General features: G+C 45.7%; 1 protein-coding gene across 1 annotated transcript in view; it reads left to right on the forward strand.

Annotated features, from left to right (window-relative positions):
• Positions 1-18,481, forward strand: part of LOC107124036 (zinc finger protein 420-like) — a 37,483-nt gene extending 19,002 nt beyond the window's left edge. Inside the window, exons 6-7 of the mRNA XM_015427421.1 lie at positions 10,530-11,547; positions 18,372-18,481. Coding sequence (XP_015282907.1) covers positions 10,530-11,547; positions 18,372-18,481 — 1,128 coding nt within the window. The remainder of the gene's footprint in view (positions 1-10,529; positions 11,548-18,371) is intronic.
• Positions 18,482-23,830: the final 5,349 nt, after the last annotated feature.

The raw sequence follows: 23,830 nt of genomic DNA on the forward strand, positions 1-23,830 counted from the left end.
CCCCCCCCAGCATTTGAGTGTGAGAGTGGATCTTTCAGTGCGGAAGAACGCCATTTCAGTAGATGTCCTTTGCCAAAGGGAAATAATCTAGGCCTGTCCCTATGCAGAATTGACTAGGGAGTCTGTTCTAGTGAGATGCTGGTAGACAACAAAGACGGGCGCCTTTTCTGACCCCCTCTCCCTCTCCTTGTCTTGGGATGATTCAGTGTTTTTGCCTATTCCATTCCTGACTGTCTCTCCTAACTAGATGAGAAGGGGACACTGGGCTCACCATGAACGAGAAGGCACAGTCCCTCCCAGTGGTTTGTTCCAGATAGGAGGGATTCAGTTCTACTCACTGATGCCTCCAGGGTTCCTTGGGGCTCTTCTTCTGAGTGCTTTATGAGCTACTGAGTTATTTCAGGGCCTCCTGAAGATGTCTCTTTGTCTTCCTTGTTTCCCCCCTCTCTGCATTGGTCTCTGACCTGGAGATTATTTTGAAGGGCCATTTCATCCTTTCGGAACAGTCCTGCAGGTTCCAGGAAAGCTGAGTCTGGTGGGCGGGGGCCTTCCCCTTACCTCCTGAAGTCAGAAGATTTTAAGCCCTGCCTTCCGATATAAGAGCACGGCAATTCACACATTCCTGACTGCCTTCCCATTACTAGGAGAGAACAGAAACTCACAGTAAGTCCAGACATCCAGTCTCCAGTAAATGCATATTTAGCTTGTTTAATTTGTGACACAATTTGCCTTCTTGTTAAATCTTTGGCAGGGATTTGGAGGCAGTGACTAGATAAACATCTGGAGCAGAGGTCCATCAGTGGCTATTAGTCACAAGGTATAGATAGGAACTCTCGGTCTGGGGCAAGTGATGCTCTGTATTCTTGATGCTGGGGGGGGTCAACCGTGGGAGGTTTTCTAGTGTCCTGGCCCCACTGCTGGACCTCCTGATATTTTTGGGCACTGAGTGTTGGACTGGATGGGCCATTGGCCTAATCCAACATTGGCGTCTCTTATGTTCTTATGTTTGTTGCCTGATTAGATACCCCATTATTCACTTGTGCTGTGTTTTTTTCTCTTTATTACTCCAGGAAGTGATGGACAGGGAAGCGAGAATGAGTGGGAATATTATGGGATGTTGGCAGAAAGAACCAAGCAGCCGGGGGCGGAAGAAAATGGTGGGACTCAGGAAGGAAGGAAGCCACAGGAGGGAAACCAAGAAAAGAATCAGAGGAATATATCTGATGCTTCTCCAAGAGGGGACTTGCGCATTGTCCAGATCAAACAAGAAGGAAAGAATGGAAAGGGAAAGAATGAGTGCCCTTCATGTTCTAAAAACTTCAGCAGTAAATCAATCCTTAAGGTACATCAGAGAATTCATGCTGAGGGGAGAACTAACATATGCTCAAAATCTGGTAAAGCCTTTGGTGAGAAATCATACCTTCATAGACAACAGAAAACCCAAAGAGGAGAGGAAGCATGTACAAGCTTGGTGCACGGGAAGTCCCTCACTCAGAAGGTAAACATTTATCACCAAAGAATCCATGCAGGGGAGAAACTGTATAGCTGCTCAGACTGTAGCAAGAGTTTCAATAATAAATCAGGCTTTCTTCAGCATCAGAGAATTCACACAAGAGAAAATCTACACAAACGCATGGAGCATGGAAAGAGCTATGTTCAGAACTCATGCCTTACTTCTCATCAGTCAGTCAACTCAGGGATCTCAGACTGTGGTAAAACATTTCAGCCTGCTAGACATCAGATAAATCCCGCAGTAGAGAAACCATATAAAAATCTGGTGCGTGGAAAGACCCCCAGATGGAATGCAGAGCTGACATCACATCAGGCAATTCACAGGGGGGGGAGACTCTACAAATGCTCACACTGTGGTCAGAACTTTTGCAACGCCTCAAATCGTGCTAGACATCAGAGAATTCACACGGGGGAGAAACCATATAAATGCTCCGAGTGCGGGAAGAGTTTCGGTCAGAGGACAAACCTCACTAGACACCAAGGAATCCACACTGGTGCAAAACCGTATCAATGTTCAGAGTGTGGAAAGAGCTTCAGATGGAAAGTACAGCTTATTTCACATCAAGTAGTCCATACAGGAGAGAGTCCATACCAATGCTTAGAATGTGGTCAAAACTTTTGTAGTTCATCAAACCTTACTAGGCACCAAAGAGCTTACATGACAGAGAAGCTATATAAACAGTGGGAGCACAAAATGCACTTCAACCAGAACACAAGTCTTAGCTCTCGACAAAATGTCCACACCAGAGCTAAGCCATATCTTTCAACGGAATGGGGACAGAGCATCGATCCAAGCCAGGAACCCTGTGCCATGCTGTGTCTTGCCCAGCCCCAGTGCTTGAGTACTTTCCCACCCATGGTGAACAAAAATGGCAAAGGACAGTCAAACCCTTCACTGGATGCCACTCAGTTTGTGAAGGTTTACTTCGATGGTCTTCTTAAAAGTAACTCTGCTAACGGAAATCCTTTTAGTTGATATGCCTGGGAGTGACTCTTGAACCTTTTGAGTGTGAAGCTCTGAGCTAGCCATCTCACACAAACACATGAAACTGCCTTATACCGAATCAGACCCTTGGTCAATCAAGGTCAGTATTGTCTACTCAGCTTGGCAGTGGCTCTCCAAGGTCTCAGGCTGAGGTCCTTTCACATCATCTGCTGCCAGATCTTTTAACTGGAGATCCCGGGGATTGGACCTGGGACCTTCTGCATGCCAAGCAGATGTTCTACTACTGAGCCACAGCCCCCCTTCAGCTTCCTAATTAGTGAGAAGTCATTTGAAATGGTACTTTGACTGTTGTGAGCCTACTGCCTGTTACGTTTCTTGGTGTGACCACAAGTTCTAGTAGTATGGGAAAAAGAGACAATACTTTTTATAGCCACTTACTCCAAACCATCCTTAATTGTATAAACCTCTATCATGCCTCTCTACTTGCCTTTTGTCTAAGCCAAAAAACCCTAAACTCCTTAGCTTTTCCTCATAAGGAGCATTTTAGTTGCGTTTTTCCCTTCATCGTTATCCAGCTTTATGACATTGGTTGGATCCCACCTAACATCTGCATGGATGGAAGGATTTCCATTCATGGAGCATGACTTTCCTGCCTCCTCCCTCTGGTAATAGCCACAAGTACTCCTTTCCCCTGTATTATTTGTTGAGGCTGGGGAAACCACAGAAACACATAAACACACATGAAACTGCCTTATACTGAATCAGACCTTTGGTCCACCAAGGTCAGTATTTTCTACTCAGAATGGCAGCTGCTTTCCAAGGTCTCAGGCAGAAGTTTTTTACATCACCGGCTATCTCCGCCTTTTAACTGGAGAGGTCAAGGACTGAATGGGACAGCTCCAGAGATCCATACAACGTCATTCCAATACTGTCATTCCCTTCTGTAATAATCTTTGAGTTCTTTTTTCACTGATGCCACGCAAACAAACATGATGGCCTTATGAACGTGTGGAGCACTTTGCCTGAACTGGACAAGGATGGTGGCTGAGAAGGGCCATTTGCTCGATGTGTCTTTTCTTGTATAAAGAACAGTTTCCACTGCTTTTATTTGGTGATAAATGACTTACATATGTTATTATCGTAATGTATCTCATTTACCTTGCTTACGAATGTTTCATGTACAGTTGTAACTAGTCATTGCTGTGCAGGGGAACAGAACATTTTCTCCCCCATATTGTGAATCTCTGTCTTAGAAACGTACTTCCTCAAACATGAGAAGTTTTGAAATAATAAAGGGCTTCTCACAAGGTTTGTGCCTTATTTATGCAAAATAGAAGCACGTCATGTAGAGAACTGGGGGCTGGTCCATCTTCTCAGTTCAAGAGGTGTCCAGTTAGCAAGCAGTGCTCCATGAGGGAACGTTGAGTCTGTCTTTGGATCTTCTCATGGTGTTTGCTTTGTGGGTGAATGCTTGTTTTTCTTAAATGAACGCACATGAAGCTGCCTTTTACTGAATCAGACCCCTGGTCCATCAGCGGCTCTCCGGGGTCTCAGGCAGAGGCCTTTCACATCAAGTACTGCTGGATCCTTTAACTGGGAATGCTGTGAAATGAACCTAGTACCTTCTGCACACCAAGCAGGGGCTCTGCCACTGAGCAATGACCCTTCCCTGATTTGATTTATTTGACTTATATCCTGCCCTCCCCCACAAGCAGGCTTGGGGTGGGTCACAGCATTTCAACCAACAACGTAACAACAATAAAACATAAGGGTTTAAATTTGTGCCCTATTTATGCAAAACAGAAGCATATCATGTAGAGAACTGGGGGCTGATCCATCTTCTCAACTCAAGAGGTGTCCAGTTAGCCAGCATTGTGTCCAGATCAAAGGAGGTGGTAGTTCCGCTCTATTCTGCTATGGTCAGGCCCCACCTGGAGTACTGTGTCCAGTTTTGGGCACCACATTTTAGGAAGGATGTTGACAAGCTCGAGCGTGTCCAGAAGAGGGCAACCAGGATGGTGAGAGGGCTGGAATCCAAGTCTTATGAGGAAAGGCTGAAAGAGTTGGGTACGTTTAGCCTGGGAAAGAGAAGGCTTAGAGGGGACATGATTGCAGTCTTCGGGTATTTGAAGGGCTGTCATGTAGAAGATGGAGCGGATCTATTCTGTCTTGCTCCGGATTGCAAGATTAGATCTAATGGGTGGAAATTACAAGGGAGTCGTTACTGGCTAAATATCAGGAGAAACTTCCTAACTGTAAGAGTGGTTGAGCAGTGGAACAGTCTGCCTCGGGAGGTGGTGGATGCTCCTTCGCTGGACGTTTTCAAGCGGCGGCTGGACGGCCATCTTTCGGGTATGTTGTAGGGATGTAGGGCTATCTTTCAGCTGTGCTCCTGCAGAGTGCAGGGGGTTGGACTAGATGACCTGCAAGGCCCCTTCCAACTCTAACATTCTATGATTCTATAAACAGATTGTGCCAATTAAACAAAACTAACATTAAAAGATAAAATTTAAAATCGAGTTTCAGTCCAAAAGGCAGATTCATAGTGCCTCCTGCGGTGTGATGCTCTGTTGGTCTCTGTGAGCAGGGTGAATTGTACGCACTGCAACAGTGTGAGCAAGGGAGGCCAAGATGGTTGCATGACTGCTCCCTCAACCAAAGGCCTGGTTGAACAGCTCTGCAGAATTGTAACAGATCCTGCAGCGCCCTGATTTCAACTGGGAGCATGTTCTATCAGGCTGGGGCTAGGGCAGAGAAAGCCGTGATCGAGGCTAAGCGGACATCTTTCGGGTCAGGGACTCCCAGGAAATGTTGCTCTGCAGAGTGTAAAGCTCTCCGGGGGCACATATGGGGAGAGGCAGTCCCATTAGTATCATGGGAGAGCATTCAGTGGCATCGGATGAGCTGTTACGTTGTCAATCCACTGGTAGTCGAAAGTTGCCAAGTGTTGAGAACCGCTCCTGTATTCTGACCTTCCTGTGGATTAAAGCTCACCTGAGGCTAATAGTATTCCCCAGTTGTCTTTGACTCTGGTTCTCCAGAAGCCATGTGCAGGAAGCAACTGTTGGCAAACTGGTCAGTGGCTTCTGCTTAAGGCTCGGTGACTGAGTTAAGAACCTAAGAAGAGCCCTGCTGGATCAGACCACTGGTCCATCAAGTCCAGCATCCTGTCTCACACCAACCCTTTTACGATTGAAGAGACGAGCAAACAGGGCATAGAGGCTGAGGCCCTGATGTTGCCTCCCGGCACCGGTATTCAGAGGGTTCCTTCCTTTGGTTGGCCTTTTGTCATCTTTCCTACAGCATTTCTCCTAACCCTGGCTTTCCCCCTGGCTCATAGAACATAAAATGCTGAAACATGACTAAGAGTGCCGCTCCCCAGACTTTGGGACTTCCATCCCCAGAAGACACATCTTACTTACTCACTTTTGAGTCTCATCGGATGATCTATATAAATAACTAGGAAAAAGGCTCGTTGTGGAAATAAATACAACGACTTCTAGAAAGAGGCTCTAGGCGGGTGCCCCGGCCTTGGACACTCAGTGTCAATTTGCTGTGGCAACCTCAGCAGGGTATAATGACACTGAGTCCACCATTTTCTCCAGAGGAACTGATCTCTGCTACCTAAAGAACAGTTGCAATTTTGAGTGATCTCCAGCCCTCACCTGGAGATTGGCAACGATGGTTCCCCAGAAGGAAATAGTTGGTTTGGTCTATGGCTTTGTACCTGTCCGAGGTCCCACGCCTCCTGAAACCTTACCCTCTCCAGGCTCCATCCCTCACCCTCTCCAGGAATTTCCCACCTGGAGTTGGCAACCCTATCTCCTTCCAACCCTATCTCCTCCCCATCAACCTACCTTTATTTCCCCCTCACTCTTCAGCTTTCCACCCCCCACACACCTGCAGCCTTTCCCATGCTCTGAAGCTCTGACTGCTATGTCACATTGGCTGTCATATGGGGGCCACCTCAGCAGCATATAAGGATACAGAGCCCACCATTTTCTCCAGGGGAACTGATCTCTGCCATCTGGAAAGCAGTTGTAATTCTGAGTGATCTCCAGCCCTCACCTGGAGATTGGACACATTTTACCTCAGAACAGAAAACTGTTTAGAATGTTAGAGGCAAAAGCCAATCAAGTCGCATATGCAAACGAGCTCTGTGTTCTGAGGCAAAGGCCAATGAGGCTGCATATGCAAATAACCTCTGTGTTCTGACTGGCTATGGGGGGGGAGAGGAACAGCAAACTGTTTAGAATGTTGGAGGCAGGACTCAGGCAAAGCAGCCAGTGGATAGGGAGACCCGCTGATAAATCAGAGAGCGAACTGATTTTGGAGCGTGTGGAATGTTCTAGAGAAGTGCCACCACCATTCGGCTTTTATTTATAAGGGAGATTTTAATAAACAAGATAAATTCTGGCCCTCTGCAGATCCTTAAATCCTGTCTTTAGTGTAGAGGATATTTGATAATTAAGGTTCCCAAGGTGGTGTTGATTACTTCTATGGATTTCTGTTAGCTGTTTACTGTTGATTTTATTGTTTTTGTGGTTACATATGGGGCTCTTTTTGTAGCAGGAACTCCTTTGCATATTAGGCGACACACCCCTAATGTAGTCAATCCTCCAAGAGTTTACAGTAGCCCCTGTAAGAAGAGCTCTGTAAGCTCTTGGAGGATTGACTACATTAGGGGTGTGTCACCTAATATGCAAAGCAGTTCCTGCTACAAAAAGAGCCCTGCTTTATGACTGATTGTCCCTTACACAATTATGTAGACTACAGAATTATTGGCTCTGCACGCATTTTGAGCTTTGGTTTTGTGCCTGTGACATTGTTCTACTAGTACAAATGCAGTAGGTTGATAGCAGTACCCTCATATCCTGCGTGGAAGCCAGCCTTCTCGATTTAGAATTCCATTCCTGATTCCTTTCCAGTCTTGTTACCTGAAATCTAAACTATGCATTTGACAAGACGTGCCCTGTCTAATAAAACTATTTAATGAACTAAATCTAGGAACTTCCACAGCCAGCAAAGCATCCTAAACTCTTAATTGCCTCCTGCTGCTTATCAAGAAACAGCGCTAGATTCAGGACTTGGTCCTCCAAAGGAATTCCAAAACTGATCAAAAACCTAATCCCCATTCAGTTCTGCTTCCAACCTACAGCACTTGTAGTTTGTATGGGTTGCATTTTCAGTGCCCACACTCAGTTCTAGGTTGCTTTCAAACTCTAATCAAATATTTCCACCACCTCCTTGGCATTTGACGGGAAGGAAAAAGAGAGTTTTATTTCCACGTCCAACAATTTATGGGCCACCTATCTCCAGTTAGGGACTCCGAGATGATTTTTGAGGATATATGTTTGTTATGTTACGTTTTATGAAAAATGAAAATAAACGATTTTAAAAAAAAGAAAAAAAGATGGCTCTGGGATTAAAGAACCTGTGTGTCACCAGCAGCTCCCTAAATCATGCAGAGGACATACCTGGTTGTGTGTCCCCCAATTAACTCAGACTAGAATCTGGAAGACCGAGGTTCAAATCCACAATCTACCCATGGAAGCTTGCTGGATGATCTTGTGTCAGTCACACACACTCAGCCTAACTATCTTGCAGGGTTGTTTTTGTGAGGATAAAATGGAAAAGGGTAGAATTGTTGCAACCCCCCCCCCACACACACACACACCAGGTGGCATGGTTAGAAAACTCAGTCTTTTGTCAGCCTAATAATGGAGACCATCTGTTTTCTCTGAGATATGTGTAGTGGTTAAGTGTGCGGACTCTAATCTGGGAGAACCAGGTTTGATCCCCCACTCCTCCACTAGCAGCTGCTGGATGACCTTGGGCAAGCCACAGTTCTCTCAGAGCTGTTCTCTCCAGGACAGTTCTGGAAAGAGCTCTCTCAGCCCCACCTACCTCACAGGGGAAGGGGAAGGAGTTTGTAAGCTGCTCTGAGACTCCGAGTGAAGGGCGGGGTATAAATCCAATCTCTTCTTCATTGTCGCTCACGATTAATCAGTGCCACAGAGCTTAGCAATATGCCTTGAACCGCGAGGAAAGTTAGGATATACTATTTGAAAAGAATTAAAACACAGTGAAGTCAAGAAGAAGAATTCTGGGAATATAGCTTTTCTTGGTAAGGATCCTCACCATTACTTGCGACTGCAGTGTAAGAGTTCCCCTCAAAGGAGAAATTCATGGCCAAGCTCTCTGCTCAGGTATAAAGGCTAAGATCCAATATCCTGTACGTTCTTCTGGCTTGGCCATGAGTTGGGGTCTTTCTGCAGATTCCTTCTGTTGGAGTTGAGTGAGGGACTATCAAGCCAGGGAGGTCTCAGAACCTATTTCCTCCTTCCTCTTTGTAGGAGATGAGGTGAACAAAGATGCTTCTCTCTGGCTGTTGGGACTTTCCCTTCAGAGATTACTATCCCTTGCCTTCTCCACAGTGACTACGTGAATGGACATTTTGGTAAAACCTTGCTTGAGTATATCTGTTGCCTTCATGTCATCTGCCGACTTGTTAGCAGGGGTCATTTCCTGCAGGGGCGCACAGGAGCGGAGCTCCGGCAGTAAAGAGCCCAGGGGGCGGGCACATGCAACAAGCCCCACCCCCTGCTCCCAGCAGCCCCTGGCCACAAGAAGCAGCCAGGCAAGTTGCAGAGCCCCCCCCCCCCCAGATAGCAATCCAAAACAGTCCAGTGACACCTTTAAAGCCAAGGTTTATTCAGATACAAGCTTTCCCTCCTCTGTGAGGGCAGATCTGCGCGTTCCTCCCCCATAGCTAGCAATTCAGAGTCCAGTGGAGCCTGAGCAGTGGGTGTTGCCTTCTGGCACACTTCTGGTGATGTCAGGGTGTGTGGCATATGCAAATAAGTTATGCTAATGAGGTATGCTAATAAGCTCCTGCACCTTTTTTTTCTACGAAACGACCCCTGCTTGATAGGGTACTGCAGCAGACTTCCCTTTCCTCTTCAGGGCTGGGGTGGGCAGAAAGTGGTCCACTACCTTAAAACTAGTTCAGCACATTTGCTTTTCAGCAGCTGATACTAGAGGAAACTCATCCTTGGATACTACTCAGTGCCTCAGAATATATTATTTGCTGAGAATTGCACAGGTATCTCCGACCAGAATGACCTGTAGCTTTCCCGCCTCAAGAAGAAGAAGGAGAAGAAGGAGAAGGAGGAGGAGGAGGAGGAGGAGGAGGAGGAGGAGGAGGAGGAGATTGGATTTATACCCCGCCCTTCACTACCCAAAGGTGTCTCAGAGTGGCTTACAAACTCCTTTCCCTTCCCCTCCCCACAACAGACACCCTGTGAGGTGGGTTGGGCTGAGAGAACTCTGACACAAACTGCTCTTTTTCAAGGACAGCTGTTTCAGAGCTTGTGACTGACCCAAGGTCACATCAGCAGGTGCAAGTGGAGGAGTGGGGAATCAAACCCGGTTCTCCCAGATTAGAGTCCGCACACTTAACCACTACACCTTTGCAGATTTCCCTTTGCAGTTAATGAATTTCTCCTGGATGTCCCAGCGTTTCCATTGCTCTGTTACTTTTCTCCTTTTTGGAGAGTTATTTTTGTTCTCTTCTTACATTCCAGGATGTGACACTGAAGAGAGAAAGAACGAGGGGGAACCTAATGCAGTATTGGTAGAAATAAATGGAATTTCTGAGATGAAAGAGAATTCTGAGAAGCAACAAAGATCAAAAATACAGGAAGGAGATCAAAAAGAGAATCAAAGGAACACATTCGAAGCTTCTCTGTGTTGGCATTTCCGTGACATCACATTCCAGCAAGAGAAACATAGCACCGGAAGAAGAAATGTGTGCCCTGTTTGTGGGAAAAACTTTAGTACGCCATCAAACCTTAGGAGACACCAAGGAATTCACACAAGGGCAAAACCACATGCATGCCTCGAGTGTGGAAAGAGCTTCAGTCACAAGGGAAGCCTCCTCTCACATCATAAAATGCACACAGGAGAGGATCCGTATAAATGTTTAGTTTGTGGTAAGAGCTTCAAGGTGAAGTCAGCCCTAACATCCCACTTAAGGACCCACACAGGGGAGAAACCATATCAGTGCTTGGAATGTGGAAAGAGCTTTACTATGAGCTCATCCCTAACAACACATCGAAGACTTCACACAGGGGAGAAACCTTACCAGTGTTCAGATTGTGGCAAGTGCTTTGGTGCCAAATCGAGCCTCAATGGGCATCAGAGAATCCACACAGGAGTGAAACCTTATAAATGCTTGGCGTGTGGAAAGAGCTTCAGACTGAAGAACTACCTTCTTAAGCATCAAAGGGTCCACACAGGAGAGAAACCATATAAATGTTTGGTGTGTGGAATGAGCTTTAAGGAGAGCTCATCCCTAACTCCCCATGAAAGGACACACACAGGGGAGAAACCATATCAGTGTTCAGACTGTGGTAAGAACTTCTACGGTATCTCAAGCCTGAAGAAACACGAGAGAATACACACAGGAGTGAAACCATACTCATGCTTAGAGTGTGGGAAGAGCTTCATATGGAACAAACTGCTTATTAAACATCAAAGAGTCCACACAGGGGAGAAACCATATAAATGTCCACTATGTGGGAAGAGTTTCAAGGCTAGTTCATCCTTAAATCTGCATCAAAGACTCCATACAGGGGAGAAACCATATAAATGCATGGAATGTGGAAAGGGCTTCCACCTGCACACAACCCTGACTTCTCATCAAATAATCCACACAGGGGAAAAACCATATAAATGCTCAGATTGTGGGAAAGGCTTCAGTCACAGAGGAACCCTTACTTATCATCAGAGGATCCACTCAGGAGAGAAGCCCTATAAATGCTCAGTGTGTGGAAAGGGCTTTGCCGTGAGCTCATCTCTAAGTTCTCATCAAAGGACCCACACGGGAGAGAAACCATATAAGTGTTTGGGGTGTGGAAAGCAATACAGGTGGAGCACGAGCCTTTTAACACATACTTGCCTTTATATGAGAGGATACCACATAAATGCTCCGGATGCAGAAAGAGATTCAGTGGGTGGAGACCCCTTAATTCTCATTGAAGAACCCACAGAGGGGGAAAGCAACACAAATTTCTGGCGAGTGGAAAGTAATTCAGGTAGCACACAGCCCTAGATTCATGGTTAATCATCCACACAAGGGAGAAAAAGGTGTCCATGGGCAAATGATACATGTTTTATTGACTTGACTTGACTTGAAAAGATTATTATGGAAGTCAGTGTTCAAGGCTAGCCTGACCTTATCAGATCTCGGAAGTTAAGCAGAGTAAGTAGAATCATAGAGTCGCAGGGTTGGAAGGGGCCAGACAGGCCATCTAGTCCAACCCCCTGCTCAATACAGGATCAGCCTAGAGCAGTGGTGGCGAACCTATGGCACACGTGCCAGAGGCGGCACTCAGAGCCCTCTCAGTGGGCACGCGTGCCATCGCCCCAGCCAGGCCCAGACCGTCATTAAAGTGTCGAATTCTCTGCCAAATCATTTTAAGTAAATGAAAGCATTTGGGATTGCTTTCCTTACTTTGTTTGGATCATCTTATGTTAATGTATGAGTTGTTTTTTCTAAAGTAAAACCTCAGTATTCAGGTTAAATTGCCGTGTTGGCACTTTGCGATAAATAAGTGGGTTTTGGGTCGCAGTTTGGGCACTCGGTCTCTAACAGGTTCGCCATCACTGGCCTAGAGTATCCCTGACAAGTGTTTGTCCAGCCGCTGCTTAAAGACTGCCACTGAGGGGGAGCTCACCACCTCCCGAGGCAGCTGATTCCACTGTTGCACAACTCTGACTGGGGGAAAAGTTTTCCTAATATCCAGCTGGTACCTTCCCGCCCTCAATATAAAGTCATTATTGCAAGTCCTGTCCTTGTGAGTACATGAATGGGAGACCACCAGACAGTCCAAGGTCACTAGGCAGAGGCCAGCAACCTTGAAAACCCCATAATGGGTTGCCATGAGTCCACTGTGATGCAACAGTACTTTCCACCACTTGTGTTTAAGCTTCGAGTCATGCGAGATTCATATCATCTCCTTATCTGATCGGTACAAAACAGCTGAAGACTATAGATAATGAACATTTTCTCTGATGTTACTAGTGTCATGATGTATTTTGCTCGTATTGTTTATGGACATACAATTTTACATTTTATTTAGATTGTGCATTTTTGTATTTATTTACTTGCAGAATGTGTAATCCCACCTTTCTGCCCATAGGAAAGCCACGAAGATGGGCTAACAATTTAAAACGTACATCGTAAAAAATCACATTTAAAACAATTAAACCCCCTCAACACACCATTAAAACAATGAAAAAAGAAGGTTAAAACACATGCCACACATAAAGATAGCAATTGGGTAAAAAGGAGGGATCATTGAGGGAATGACAGGTTGTATTCTCATATGTATTACATTTCTGTGATTCTGTATGGGCTAAGGCAGGGGTGTCAAACTCATTTGTTATGAGGGCCGGATCTGATATAAATGAGACCTTGTTGGGGTGGGCCATGTGTGTCATAAAATGTAATGCCAGGTAGCAGAGATAAACTTTATAAAGGACACAAACACAAAGCGGTTTTTTTTACTTAAAATAAAAACATGCTTAAAACATTAGCACTCTTGCAATATTTTGTTTATTTAACAGTGTTACCCGAATTGCTTTATCTACAGCAATTGGCAAATTTTATATGGGTTCTTGCCAGTGTCTACCAAGGTCCAGCTCCCACCAAGGGTTACCAGTAGAAGGAGTCAAGGCTAGTGTTGTTCAAAATGATTGTCTTTTACTTAGGATATATAAATCACATACAAACAATATAGATGCACTCACACACTCAGTCAAGTTCCTTAGAAATACAGAACTAAAATAGTCACTTTTGCATTAGCAGGTAGGGTGATGATGGGAGATACTTATCTGTCCTGAAGCTTGTCAGTTCCAATGAAGAATGGATGGGAAGAAATAGAATCTAGAGAAGTTTATCACACAGCTAGAACCAGCCAACTTGTGTGGGCAGTAGAGGCAAGGGTTGGGGATAGAAAGCTGGACAAAAGAGGATTTAAAGCAGACGGGGTGTTGGGGGATTGCGGCTAGCAAAGGCCAGGTGACTGGTCCTTATCTTTTATAGGTAGATCTTTGGGTGGGTGGCAACTATGCCAACCTGTGGACCCACCTACCTGTTAGTCCGTCCCAAAATTAATCCTATTGGTTGCGTGCAGTGAGGGGTGGCAACCGAGAGGGTTGGGCAATATTGTAACTTAAGACCTAACTCAAAGTAGGGCATCTGGGCAAGTGTGAAACCTGGCGTCAAGGAGCTTCGTTGATGTGCAGATGAAGCTCGGCCATTCCCAGGTCATCAAAGGATCCATCTCGCAGGAAATGCCATTCAGAAATAATGCAGAGATGTGGAATACGTGTCTTTCAACAATTTAGCAATGGGGGCTGCTTCTCCTTAAGTTGTTGTTTCTGCTGACAATATGGAGATGTGTGCTTTCCTTCACCAGGCTGGCAGTGTAGCTGAAAACCTATTCACATGTAAGGCTTTGTGCAGGCACCTTCTATGTGTAGTGTCACAACAGGTGATTTGTACAGCTTTCTGAGCCTATGGGTGTGTGTGCGCACAGTCCATTTGTGTGTCTGTGTGGCAGCAAACATGAATCAAATATCGGTCTCATCCTTTAACAACAGTGTCTGATAACTGACACCTCTTGCTCTGAATTATTGCATCAAAATGTCTGTGCTGTTGCAATCTTGAGTATGTATTTCAGGTGTGTATCTGTAAGCTGCAAATCTATGATGATACAGCAGCAGCAGAACTGGAAGAAGAAGTACAAGACAGCCAGTTCCACTGCGGGCCTGATAGAAGCACTCTGGGGGCCTAATCTGGCCCCTGGGCCGCATGTTTGACACCCCTGGGCCAAGGTATCTGTGTCAACTTCACAATGTATCTATTTTATTGTTACATTGTCTGGTATTTTGTACTTTGTTTAGTTTAAAAAGCAAACCAATTCATAGCATCATGAGCTTTCATGAAAGCTTCAATTATTTGGGAAATTTTAAAGTAGTAGAAGAAGAGATTGGATTTATATCCCACCTTTCACTCAGAGTCTCAGAGTGGCTTAGAATCATCTTCCCTTCCCCTCCCTACAACAGACACCCTGTGAGGTAGGTGGGGCTGAGAAAGCTCTGAGAGAACTGCTCTTGAGAGAACAGCTCTGAGAGAACTGTGACTGGCCCAAGGTCACCCAGCTGGCTGCATGTGGAGGAGTGGGGAATCAAACCCAGATCTCCAAGATTAGAGTCCACTGCTCTTAACCACTACACCAACTGGCACTACACCAAAGTAGGATTCTGGATACAAGTATAACTAAGCTCCCCCTCCCTTCACCATTTAACATAGTGTAAACCAGAGGCGCTGCCTTTTACTATTGGGTAGCCCCAATAGCAAGGGCACCCCACTTCTAACCTGACCCAGAGACCCACAAAATCCAGGCCAAGGAAGGCACTCTTGGTTCTGAAACACAGAGCTAGCCACAGCTCTGAAAAAGGGGTCTCCATTTTCAGGTGGCAGGCAACCTCAGAGCAAGCCTCCAGTCTTCCCCCTCCACCCAAGCAGAGATTATGCTTATGGAATAACAATGAGTTCTAGCAGGTAAAGTATCTGCATTTCTAAAGTCTATTCAAAAGCCACTTGGCAAATAACTCTGTCTCCAGTAATTCTTTGTCTGAATACTTATCTTTTCTGCTCTGTCCATCAAGATAACTGGGATAAACCAATTAAACATTCAAATTATTAACGATCCTTCCTGACGCTAATCAGGGACATCTCCCAACTTTTGTTTACCCTGGCCAGGACCATTAAGTGGTCAGATTATCCATTTAACTAGCCGCCCAGCACCTGGCTTCTATTGTTAAATCCAGACCCTGCCCCTCTGGATGCTCATTGGTCACATCTAGGCCTTGCCCCTCCTGATGCCACACACCTCTGGGACTCATCATTGGTCCAGGAAATCTATTGTTCTCACCTGAGACCAGCCCCCAGGATCAGGCATTGGTCTGCATTGTCTTTCATAGGGTATATCCCAGCGTAAACATGGCTTCAGCCCGTGTGTTCTCTGCCATAACTCAACATGGCAGGCCACCCCTAAACTCTCTGAGTTTAGGCCACAATCCATGGACCTCTGCACCCCTCTATAAGCTACCTCTATAAGCTACCTCTATAAGCCATCAATCACCTCTGTTTCCTTATAGTTCTATAGTGTGTGTCTGTGAATGTTGTGTATTATTGAGTGAAGTGTGTCAGTAAACTATCATTATTATTAAGGAAGTTGGCTTCAGTCTTTCATTTGGGAACCTCAGAGACAGTGCCATCCTCCGTAAACATAGACGGAAGTATCCCGATAATAATAGCTGTACCAATTGTTTCCATTAAGGAGCAATTCGGCTAACAATAGTAAGGGTTAAGTTGTTCACAGTGTAAACTACTAGACTCCCTATCTAGTCGCCAGTCTACACTCACTAAACTCAGCAGACATGGCTTCCCTTTTCAGCGTTCAGCTGCGAATGGGACACAAGCGTTCAATATGATCCTCTATCAGGAAGTCATAATAATAATTTAAGAGAGACAGAGAAAAGCTACCAGTGGCTTTAGCAACCCTGGGGTACAGAGAACAGGAAGGATTTAAGGAGAAGGCAGGGAGGACATTTTAAAAGGACAGTATCCCCAAGAAACCTTGATAGTACATTGATGGAATAAATGAAGAAAGCACATATCAATCTGATTAAAGGTGGGAAATGAAGAATGAAAACTGAAACACAGCAGGCTGATTACATTCTCATCCTGTAAACACTGAATGATCAGATGACAATGATCCCATGCTGGCTAGTGCAGAACCAACAAACCAACACAGAACGGGGGGAAAACCCGGCCCAAAGAAACAACTTTGTGCAGAAGCAACCTCAACGTCACTGAATCAAGACCTGCTGGTACAACTGAGCTCCATTTGAGAGCATTCTGTTGTTTGCTTTTCCTTGTACCTTCCCAAGTCTTAACTTGACTCCTAGCTCTGCTGTGCTTACAGGGAAATCGTAAGCACATTTACACCCTTCTGAGCCTGTTGGCTTCAATGAACTTTAGACGCTTGTTACTCTGCTTTGGATTGTTGTTCTAGGCCTGTTAGGCCTGATCTGGATAGCCCAGGATAGCCTGATCTCATCAGATCGCGGAAGCTAAGTATGATAGGCCCTGCTTAGTGCTTGGATTGGAGACCATCAAGGAAGCCCACGGCTGCTACACACATGTAAAGGTAAAGGTAAAGGTTCCCTTGCTCGCAAGCCAGTCGAGTCCGACTCTAGGGTTGCGGTGCTCATCTCCGTTTCCAAGCCGAAGAGCCAGCGCTGTCCGAAGACGTTTCCGTGGTCATGTGGCCGGCATGACTAAACACCAAGGTGCACGGAACGCTGTTCCCTTCCCACCGAAGTGGTCCCTATTTATCGACTTGCAATTTCTTGCTTTCGAACGGCTAGGTTGGCATGTAGGCAATGGCAAACCACCTCTATTTGTCTCTTGAAATTAGGGTTCCCAGGTCCAACTCAAGAAATATCTGGGGACTTGGGGGGTGGAGCCCGGAGTCTTTGGGGGTGGAGCCAGGAGCAAGGATGTGACATCACTTTTGTGATGTCACTAGGATTGCCAGGTGAGGCCGACAAGCCGACTTACCAAGGGATTCCGGAAGAGGGGAGGGAAGAAATGCGATTGAACTCTGAAGCGAGTTCTGGCCATCGCATTTAAAGGGACCGCATTCTTTTAAAATCCTTTCCCTCCGTCGGAAATAATGGAGGATGGGGGCACCTTCCTTGGGGGCTCATAGAACTGGGCCCCCTATTCCAATCTTTTTGAAACTTGGGGGGTTTTTTCCCAGGAGAGGCACCACCAGCTATGCTGAAAATCTGGTGCCTCTACCTCAAAAAACAGCCCCCCAGAGCTCCAGATACTCAGATCAATTCTCCATTATACCTATGGGGACCAGTCTCCATAGGCCTAAAGGAGTGCCGGGTGGCCATCCTCCCCCACTTCCTGACAGCCCTGAAGAGGGGGGAGGGGCTCCAAGTCAGGGGATCCCCTGCCCCCAACTGGGTATTGGCAACCCTACTTGAAATCTTCAATGGTTCAGCATAGGTTGGCTGCGATTTGACAGCCCTCTCCACCACCACTAGCCTGCTCATTCTGTCCAGTACACCCTTCGATGGGTATGATCCATTCTTCTTTTTCAGGCTTTTAAATATTTTCTGGTCTGAGTTTCTCTCTCAGCCCCGTTTATGTGTGTGTCCCCCCCCCCCCCCCCCCCACCCTCCTGCACACATTCCAGCACAGCAGAAAGCTGGAGAGAGAAATCAGAAGAGGAAACAACAGGCACTGCTGGATGAGCTTGGGTGGAGTTGCATGGGAAAAGAGATGGTGAAAGGTGATCTGCATCTTGGAGGTATAGAAGGAAACAGGGACCAAGAGGACAGACCTATCTCAATGTATTTTTTGCCAGATGAGATGAGGCTGTGTTGAGCAGCAGGAGCACTGTCAATAGACCAAACAAAGGTGATGCTTAGTACACTTTGGGTAAGACTCAAAGGTGTCCTTCAGCTCACGGACAAAGTCTTCTGTTACAAGAGAAGGTCCTTCCACTCTGTAGTCTACTTTTTATTTCTCGTCATATTTTTACATCGGTGAAGTGTTTGTCCAGGCCTAAAGATTTTTGCTTAGTCTAGCTGCATCAGTTCTTTGCTTGTTGGGGTTTCAAAAGAACTACGCTCACCGTCTTCATGAACACTCAGACATTGTCAGAGTTTTAATTTAGATCTGGCCTTGGTAAATTCAACACTTGGATAAAGATATGTTTTGGTGATGATGCCCATTGCCGCTGGCTTTGTCTGTTAGCTGCAGCCTGTGCTGGGTTGGAAGATGTGACGCACCAGAACGGAGAGGATATCCTGAAGGGAGAAAAGCCCAGGAACAAGAAAATGTCACCTGCTGAGGTGAAGTCGTGAAGAGGAAAGGTTTTGAAAGAGGGAGAGCCTGAAAATATCTTATGAGCACAGAAACTTGATGGCCATGGGGTAAGTAATCTTAGCTTACATCTACACCAGTCAAACAGAACCAAGTTTCCAGACCTTGCGTTTTCTGCCTGCTGAAAATCTTCGAAGTCAAAGGCAAATGCAGAAGGGGGAAACAGCAGATCTAAAAATTGGATTGAGTCCTTTAACACCCTGCATGGTATTTTATTCTTTTTTCTGGCAGGTCAGACTAGGGATCGTATGTCAGAACCCTGTAGCCAAACCTAATTTCTATGGACCCAGGCGGGGCAAGCTCATTGTCCCCTCATCCAATCATATTTTTTGCCAGATGCTGTTTTGAGCAACAGAAGCACTGTCAATAGATATATCCGATCATTAAAAACCCCATCTTTGCAAGACAGACTAGATCGGGGTGACCAAACTGTGGCTTGGGAGCCACGTGTGGCTCTTTCACACATATTGTGTGGCTCCCAGCAGGGCATCTGGAAAAGTGAAGGGGAGGCATACTTTTTCTCCCTCCCTCCCTCCCTCCCTCCTACCCACCTATTTGCTTTCTTTCTTTGTTTCTCTCTCTCTCTTTCCACCTCTTTCATTCTTTCTTTTCACCTCTCTCTCTTTCTCTCTCTCTTAGACAAATAAATATAATTAGCAAACAAATATCATTGGACAAATAAATATCATTATCAATATCTGTTTTTACCAGTTCTATTTTTATTTTTGGCAGTCTCTAACGTTAATAAAAAGCAAATGTGTATATTTTTAAATAAAAATGTGTGTGTAATATTAGTTCATGTCTTGCGGCTCTCAAACATCTGATGTTTATTCTATGCAGCTCTTACATTGAGAAAGTTTGGCCACCCCTGGACTAGACCTTTCAAAAACAGATGCGTAAGTGTGTATTTCCAAAGTTGTTTTATTGAAAGATGTGTGCAGAAAAAGAAGTACAAAGGTACAGCCGCTGCCTGTCAAGTGCTGGAAAAAAATTCATGTAAATCCATTCTGGATGAGACCAGATACATTCGATCTGTGATTTCAGTGCCATTCTGAATTTGAATCCTTTGCCGTTGTTGGTTTTTTTTTTAAATCAGCAGTAAAGCACAGGTGATACGTTATAGCAGCAGTTCATAGTTTCACTATCAGGAACACTGGTTTCAGAACTGCTAAGCATGATGCAGCAGAGAAGAAATCATTTAAAACTGGGGGGAAAGTCAGGTGCCATTCTCAGATTCCATCATTAAATGCTCCTTGGTATTCAGACCAAGCTGAACTGAGCTAAGCTTGGTATTCAGACCAAGCTAAGCTGAGTTAGTGTGAGCTAGCTCACAGTTTTCTAGTCTCCAGCTCACACATTTTTGTCTTCACTTAGGAAAGATGGCTCCAGAGCAAACTAGTTTATGCAGCAGCCAAATCGCTCGCTCACAACTTTAATGCCTGTAGCTCATGAAGTAGAATGTTTGCTTACAAGACTCCACAGCTTAAAGGGAGCATTGGACCAGGCCTCACTATAATCAAATCCCATCTTTACTATTCACCATTACTTGCTCCTTGGTATTTAGATCAGGTCTCAGTACAACAATGTAGCACTTGGGAATGAAGATGCAGCCCAATAATCCAGCACTGGAAGCCAAGATGGAGAAGACCTGCACAGCTACCATGTATTTCCCCTTTGTGCTCAGGTAAGTGGGCACAAACGACACCCACACACTGCAAAACACCAGCATGCTGAAGGTGATCAGCTTGGCCTCGTTGAAGGCCCCAGGAAGCTTCCTGGACAGGAAAGCCACCATGAAAGAGATAGCAGCCAGGAAGCCCATGTAGCCTAGGGCACCATAAAACATGGCCAGAGATCCTTCGTTGCATTGCAGTGTGATCTGACCAGTCTGGGAGTGCATGTCAGAATCTGGGAGGGGGGGAGAGATCCCAAGCCAGATGACGCAGAGGCCAACTTGCACAACAGAACAAGAAAGAACAATGGAGTTTGCCAGACTCTTCCCCAGCCATCTCCTCATCCTGTTTCCTGGCTTGGTGGCCATGAAGGCCACCACCACAGTGATCGTTTTGGCCAACACAGAAGAGACAGCAACTGAGAAGATGATGCTGAAGGTGGTTTGTCGGAGAAGGCAGGTCACCTTCCTTGGCTTTCCAATGAATAGAAGGGAGGACAAAAAGGAAAGCAGGAGGGAGACGAGGAGAATGTAGGTGAGGTCCCGGTTGTTGGCTTTGACTATTGGCGTATCAAGGTATTTGGTGAAGATTCCTAACACAAAACATGTAGTTAAGGCCAACAGCAGGGCAAAGAAAACTAGGCTGATCCCCAAAGGTTCTTCATAGCTCAGGAAAGCTATAACCTTGGGGAAACATTGAGTCCGGTCCTTGTTCGGATACTGATCTTCTGGACACTTGTCACAGCGGTCTGCATCTGGAAAAACAAGAGGGAGTCCAGTATCACTAGAAGCTACCTTCCACCCATAGCAGTCTATTCTACTGCCTTTCATAAAAGGTACACAAGTTCTAATCCCCAAACATAACAGAAGAGTCAGAGAAGACTAAGATGGGGATCCTGAACTTGTAAAATGTGATGGGGGATGGAGAATTCAGAGCTAGAGATCATGCTGTGTATTGCAGGAATTCCCTGGACCAGTCCTTGACATCATCCATTAAAAGGGAGGTCTTGTTCCAGAAACAGGAAAGACATCTGTCTAAGAGGGCCATTCTCAATCAGAATTTGGGTTGCCACCTCCCTCCTGAAAATCTTCCAGTGGTGGGGGGGGGACTTACAAGGAGAAATAGGAAGGCCCAAGCCACATCACTGACATTGCAAAGGAAGTGACCTCATCACACTGCAATACTCTTGTATTTGGGCTAAAACTCCATGGTAAAAAATATTTCTACCACGGAATTTTTAATGAAATAACAGAGCATTGCCCAGATGTCACTGGTGTGATGATGTCACTTCTTGTTGAACACCGGCTACATGGCCTGAGCCTTCCTCTTTCTACTGGTAAGTCCCCCACCAGCCAGACCACTGGTAACTCTTCTAGTAACCCTTGCCAGAAGTTGAAGGAAAATATTTACAGGCAAATTTACTCATGTGGGGGATGAAGTATGATTTAAGTACAGAAGGGGTACACATAAAGGAGGAGAGGGAACACCCCTATGTGCTCACTGCTTTTGCTTCCTGACATCCATCCCCTGATGTGATGTCTTTCAACTCACTTTGTTAAAAAGTTGTTACGGAGATTTCTTTCTACAAATCAAGAACATTCCAAGAATGTGTAAACCAATCGCAGCACCTGAATGAAATCCTGGGCTCATTTCCCAGGTCCGCCTTTTTCCTGTGGATCATCCTACCTTCCTGATCAGAGATGGTTCCTTCCTTACATGGAGTACAAGCGTAGCAGCAAACTGGCTTTTCTTCCACAATCACCTTCATGGAGCCTGGCTGACAGCTTTCGGTACACCTGGATTGGGGCAGGGTCTAGTCATAAAGCCAAGGGCAGTCAAGCAAGAAAAGGGTCAGTGTAGTAGTGTTGCCTATGCCCATATAGCTCAGTCTTGTAATGGACCCAACACGACTTCTAGTCTTAGGCCTAGTAATTCCTCCCCAGTCCTTTGTTTGGTGGAAAGTCTTTTTTATGCATACCAGTAGGCAAGGAACAAAGCCCACCCCAGCTAACACCAGGCTTCTAGGACTTCCATTACTGTTCAGATTCTGAAATTATTTATATCCATCAGAGTGTCATTTAGGAACAAAACAGGCACGATTGGGAGAGTGTTGCCCCATCCTTATATCGGCAGCTTTTACTTTCTACCGCCCATCCCCTGAGATATCTTTCAAATCACTTTGCTCAACCATCATGGAGATTAAACATGTACAAATCAACAACATATTTATTTTAAAAAAAGGCACCTGGAAATTACTACCTTCCAATTCCCACACTTTAAGCTTCACCTTCTCCAGGAAACAACTGACTGAGAGTTCCCACTGTGACTTGTGGCTGCTTACCTGTAATGGATTTCTTTGACTGGACATTTGTGCAGCCACATGTCTAGGAATGCTTGAGCTTCAACAAGACCTCTGGCAGAATTTTCCAGAGCTAATCAGAGACTGATTTTCCCCTCAGTTGAACAGGAAGGGTCATCCCCCTCCTAATTCTTGGCCACAATGACACAGCAGGCAGGCAAGACTCCTGTTGTGGGGAACAGGTTGTGTGACGGCAGGGATGACCACTCAAAGAACATTTGCTCCCGATAAGCAGGAACTGGGACTAGAGACAGGAGCTCACTCCATCATGCGGCACCATGGGTCTCGAACTGCCACATAGCCTATTAGTGAACACTGTTAAGTAATATCCTCCCAGCTGGTGTCACAGATCCAGTTCCAGGTTATGGTGGGCCCTGGGCAGAGTCCGAGGGGCCTCCCTCCCCTCCTCTGCAACCCACTGCCCCCCACACCTCCTTGCCCAGTTGTCTGCATTCTCCTTCCCCACTGCCAAGCTATGCATCATCCACTCCTTCATTTGCTAAATCTCCCTGTGCTCGTACACCCTTCCCCAGCTATGTTGGGCAGCGTATGCAATAGGAAGAATTGCCATCATTTGGCTGCTGGATATCCTTCTCCCAGCAGTACTGAGTAGCAGGTGCAGGTGAAATTGTGAGGGGTGGGGGGCTCTCAACAAGCAGATGAAGGACAGCCGGTCGTGCAGCTGTAGTTAGCTGTAGCCAGCTGTGATATAACTAGGCTTCTCTTGCTGAGTTTGCAAATTATTCAAGAGTTCAAGTACTTTTAACTGTCCGTGAATTCTGTCCTCTCCAAGTATTTTCATCTTAGACAGTTAACTGAACAAGTTACAAGCAAAAGTATGCTAAAGGTTGAGATTGACCATCTTATCTTGCTTTGTCAGATGTAGGTCACAGGCACTTGCAGATTAGCTCATAGGTTGCTCATCTAGTTATGAACCAACTGTTAACTAGGACAATTAGGATAAGTTCAGGTGGGTAGCCGTGTTGGTCTGAAACAGCAGAACAAAGTTTGAGTTCAGTGGCAGAACAAAGTTTGAGTCCGACCTCTCCCCCATCCGCTGCACTAACAGGAACTTCTCGCGCTCATTGCTGAAGCAAACATGTTGATATGAGGGATGCCACATTTGTTGAAGACTGGGCACAGATGTTTGGTTTGTATGGATAATTTGTGTGTTCTTAGCCCCTGTTCGCTTAAGACACTTGCCAAGGTGTTGTCTTCCCCTGGCAGGTGAATGGCTTGGATGATATTTCTGTGCCATTTGTATTGTACTGTTCCCAGAGTCTACGGGTAAGGAAGAA

Source organism: Gekko japonicus, unplaced genomic scaffold (genome assembly GCF_001447785.1).
Source record: "Gekko japonicus isolate JY-2015 unplaced genomic scaffold, Gekko_japonicus_V1.1 scaffold2637, whole genome shotgun sequence".
NCBI classification, from domain to species: Eukaryota; Metazoa; Chordata; class Lepidosauria; order Squamata; family Gekkonidae; genus Gekko; species Gekko japonicus.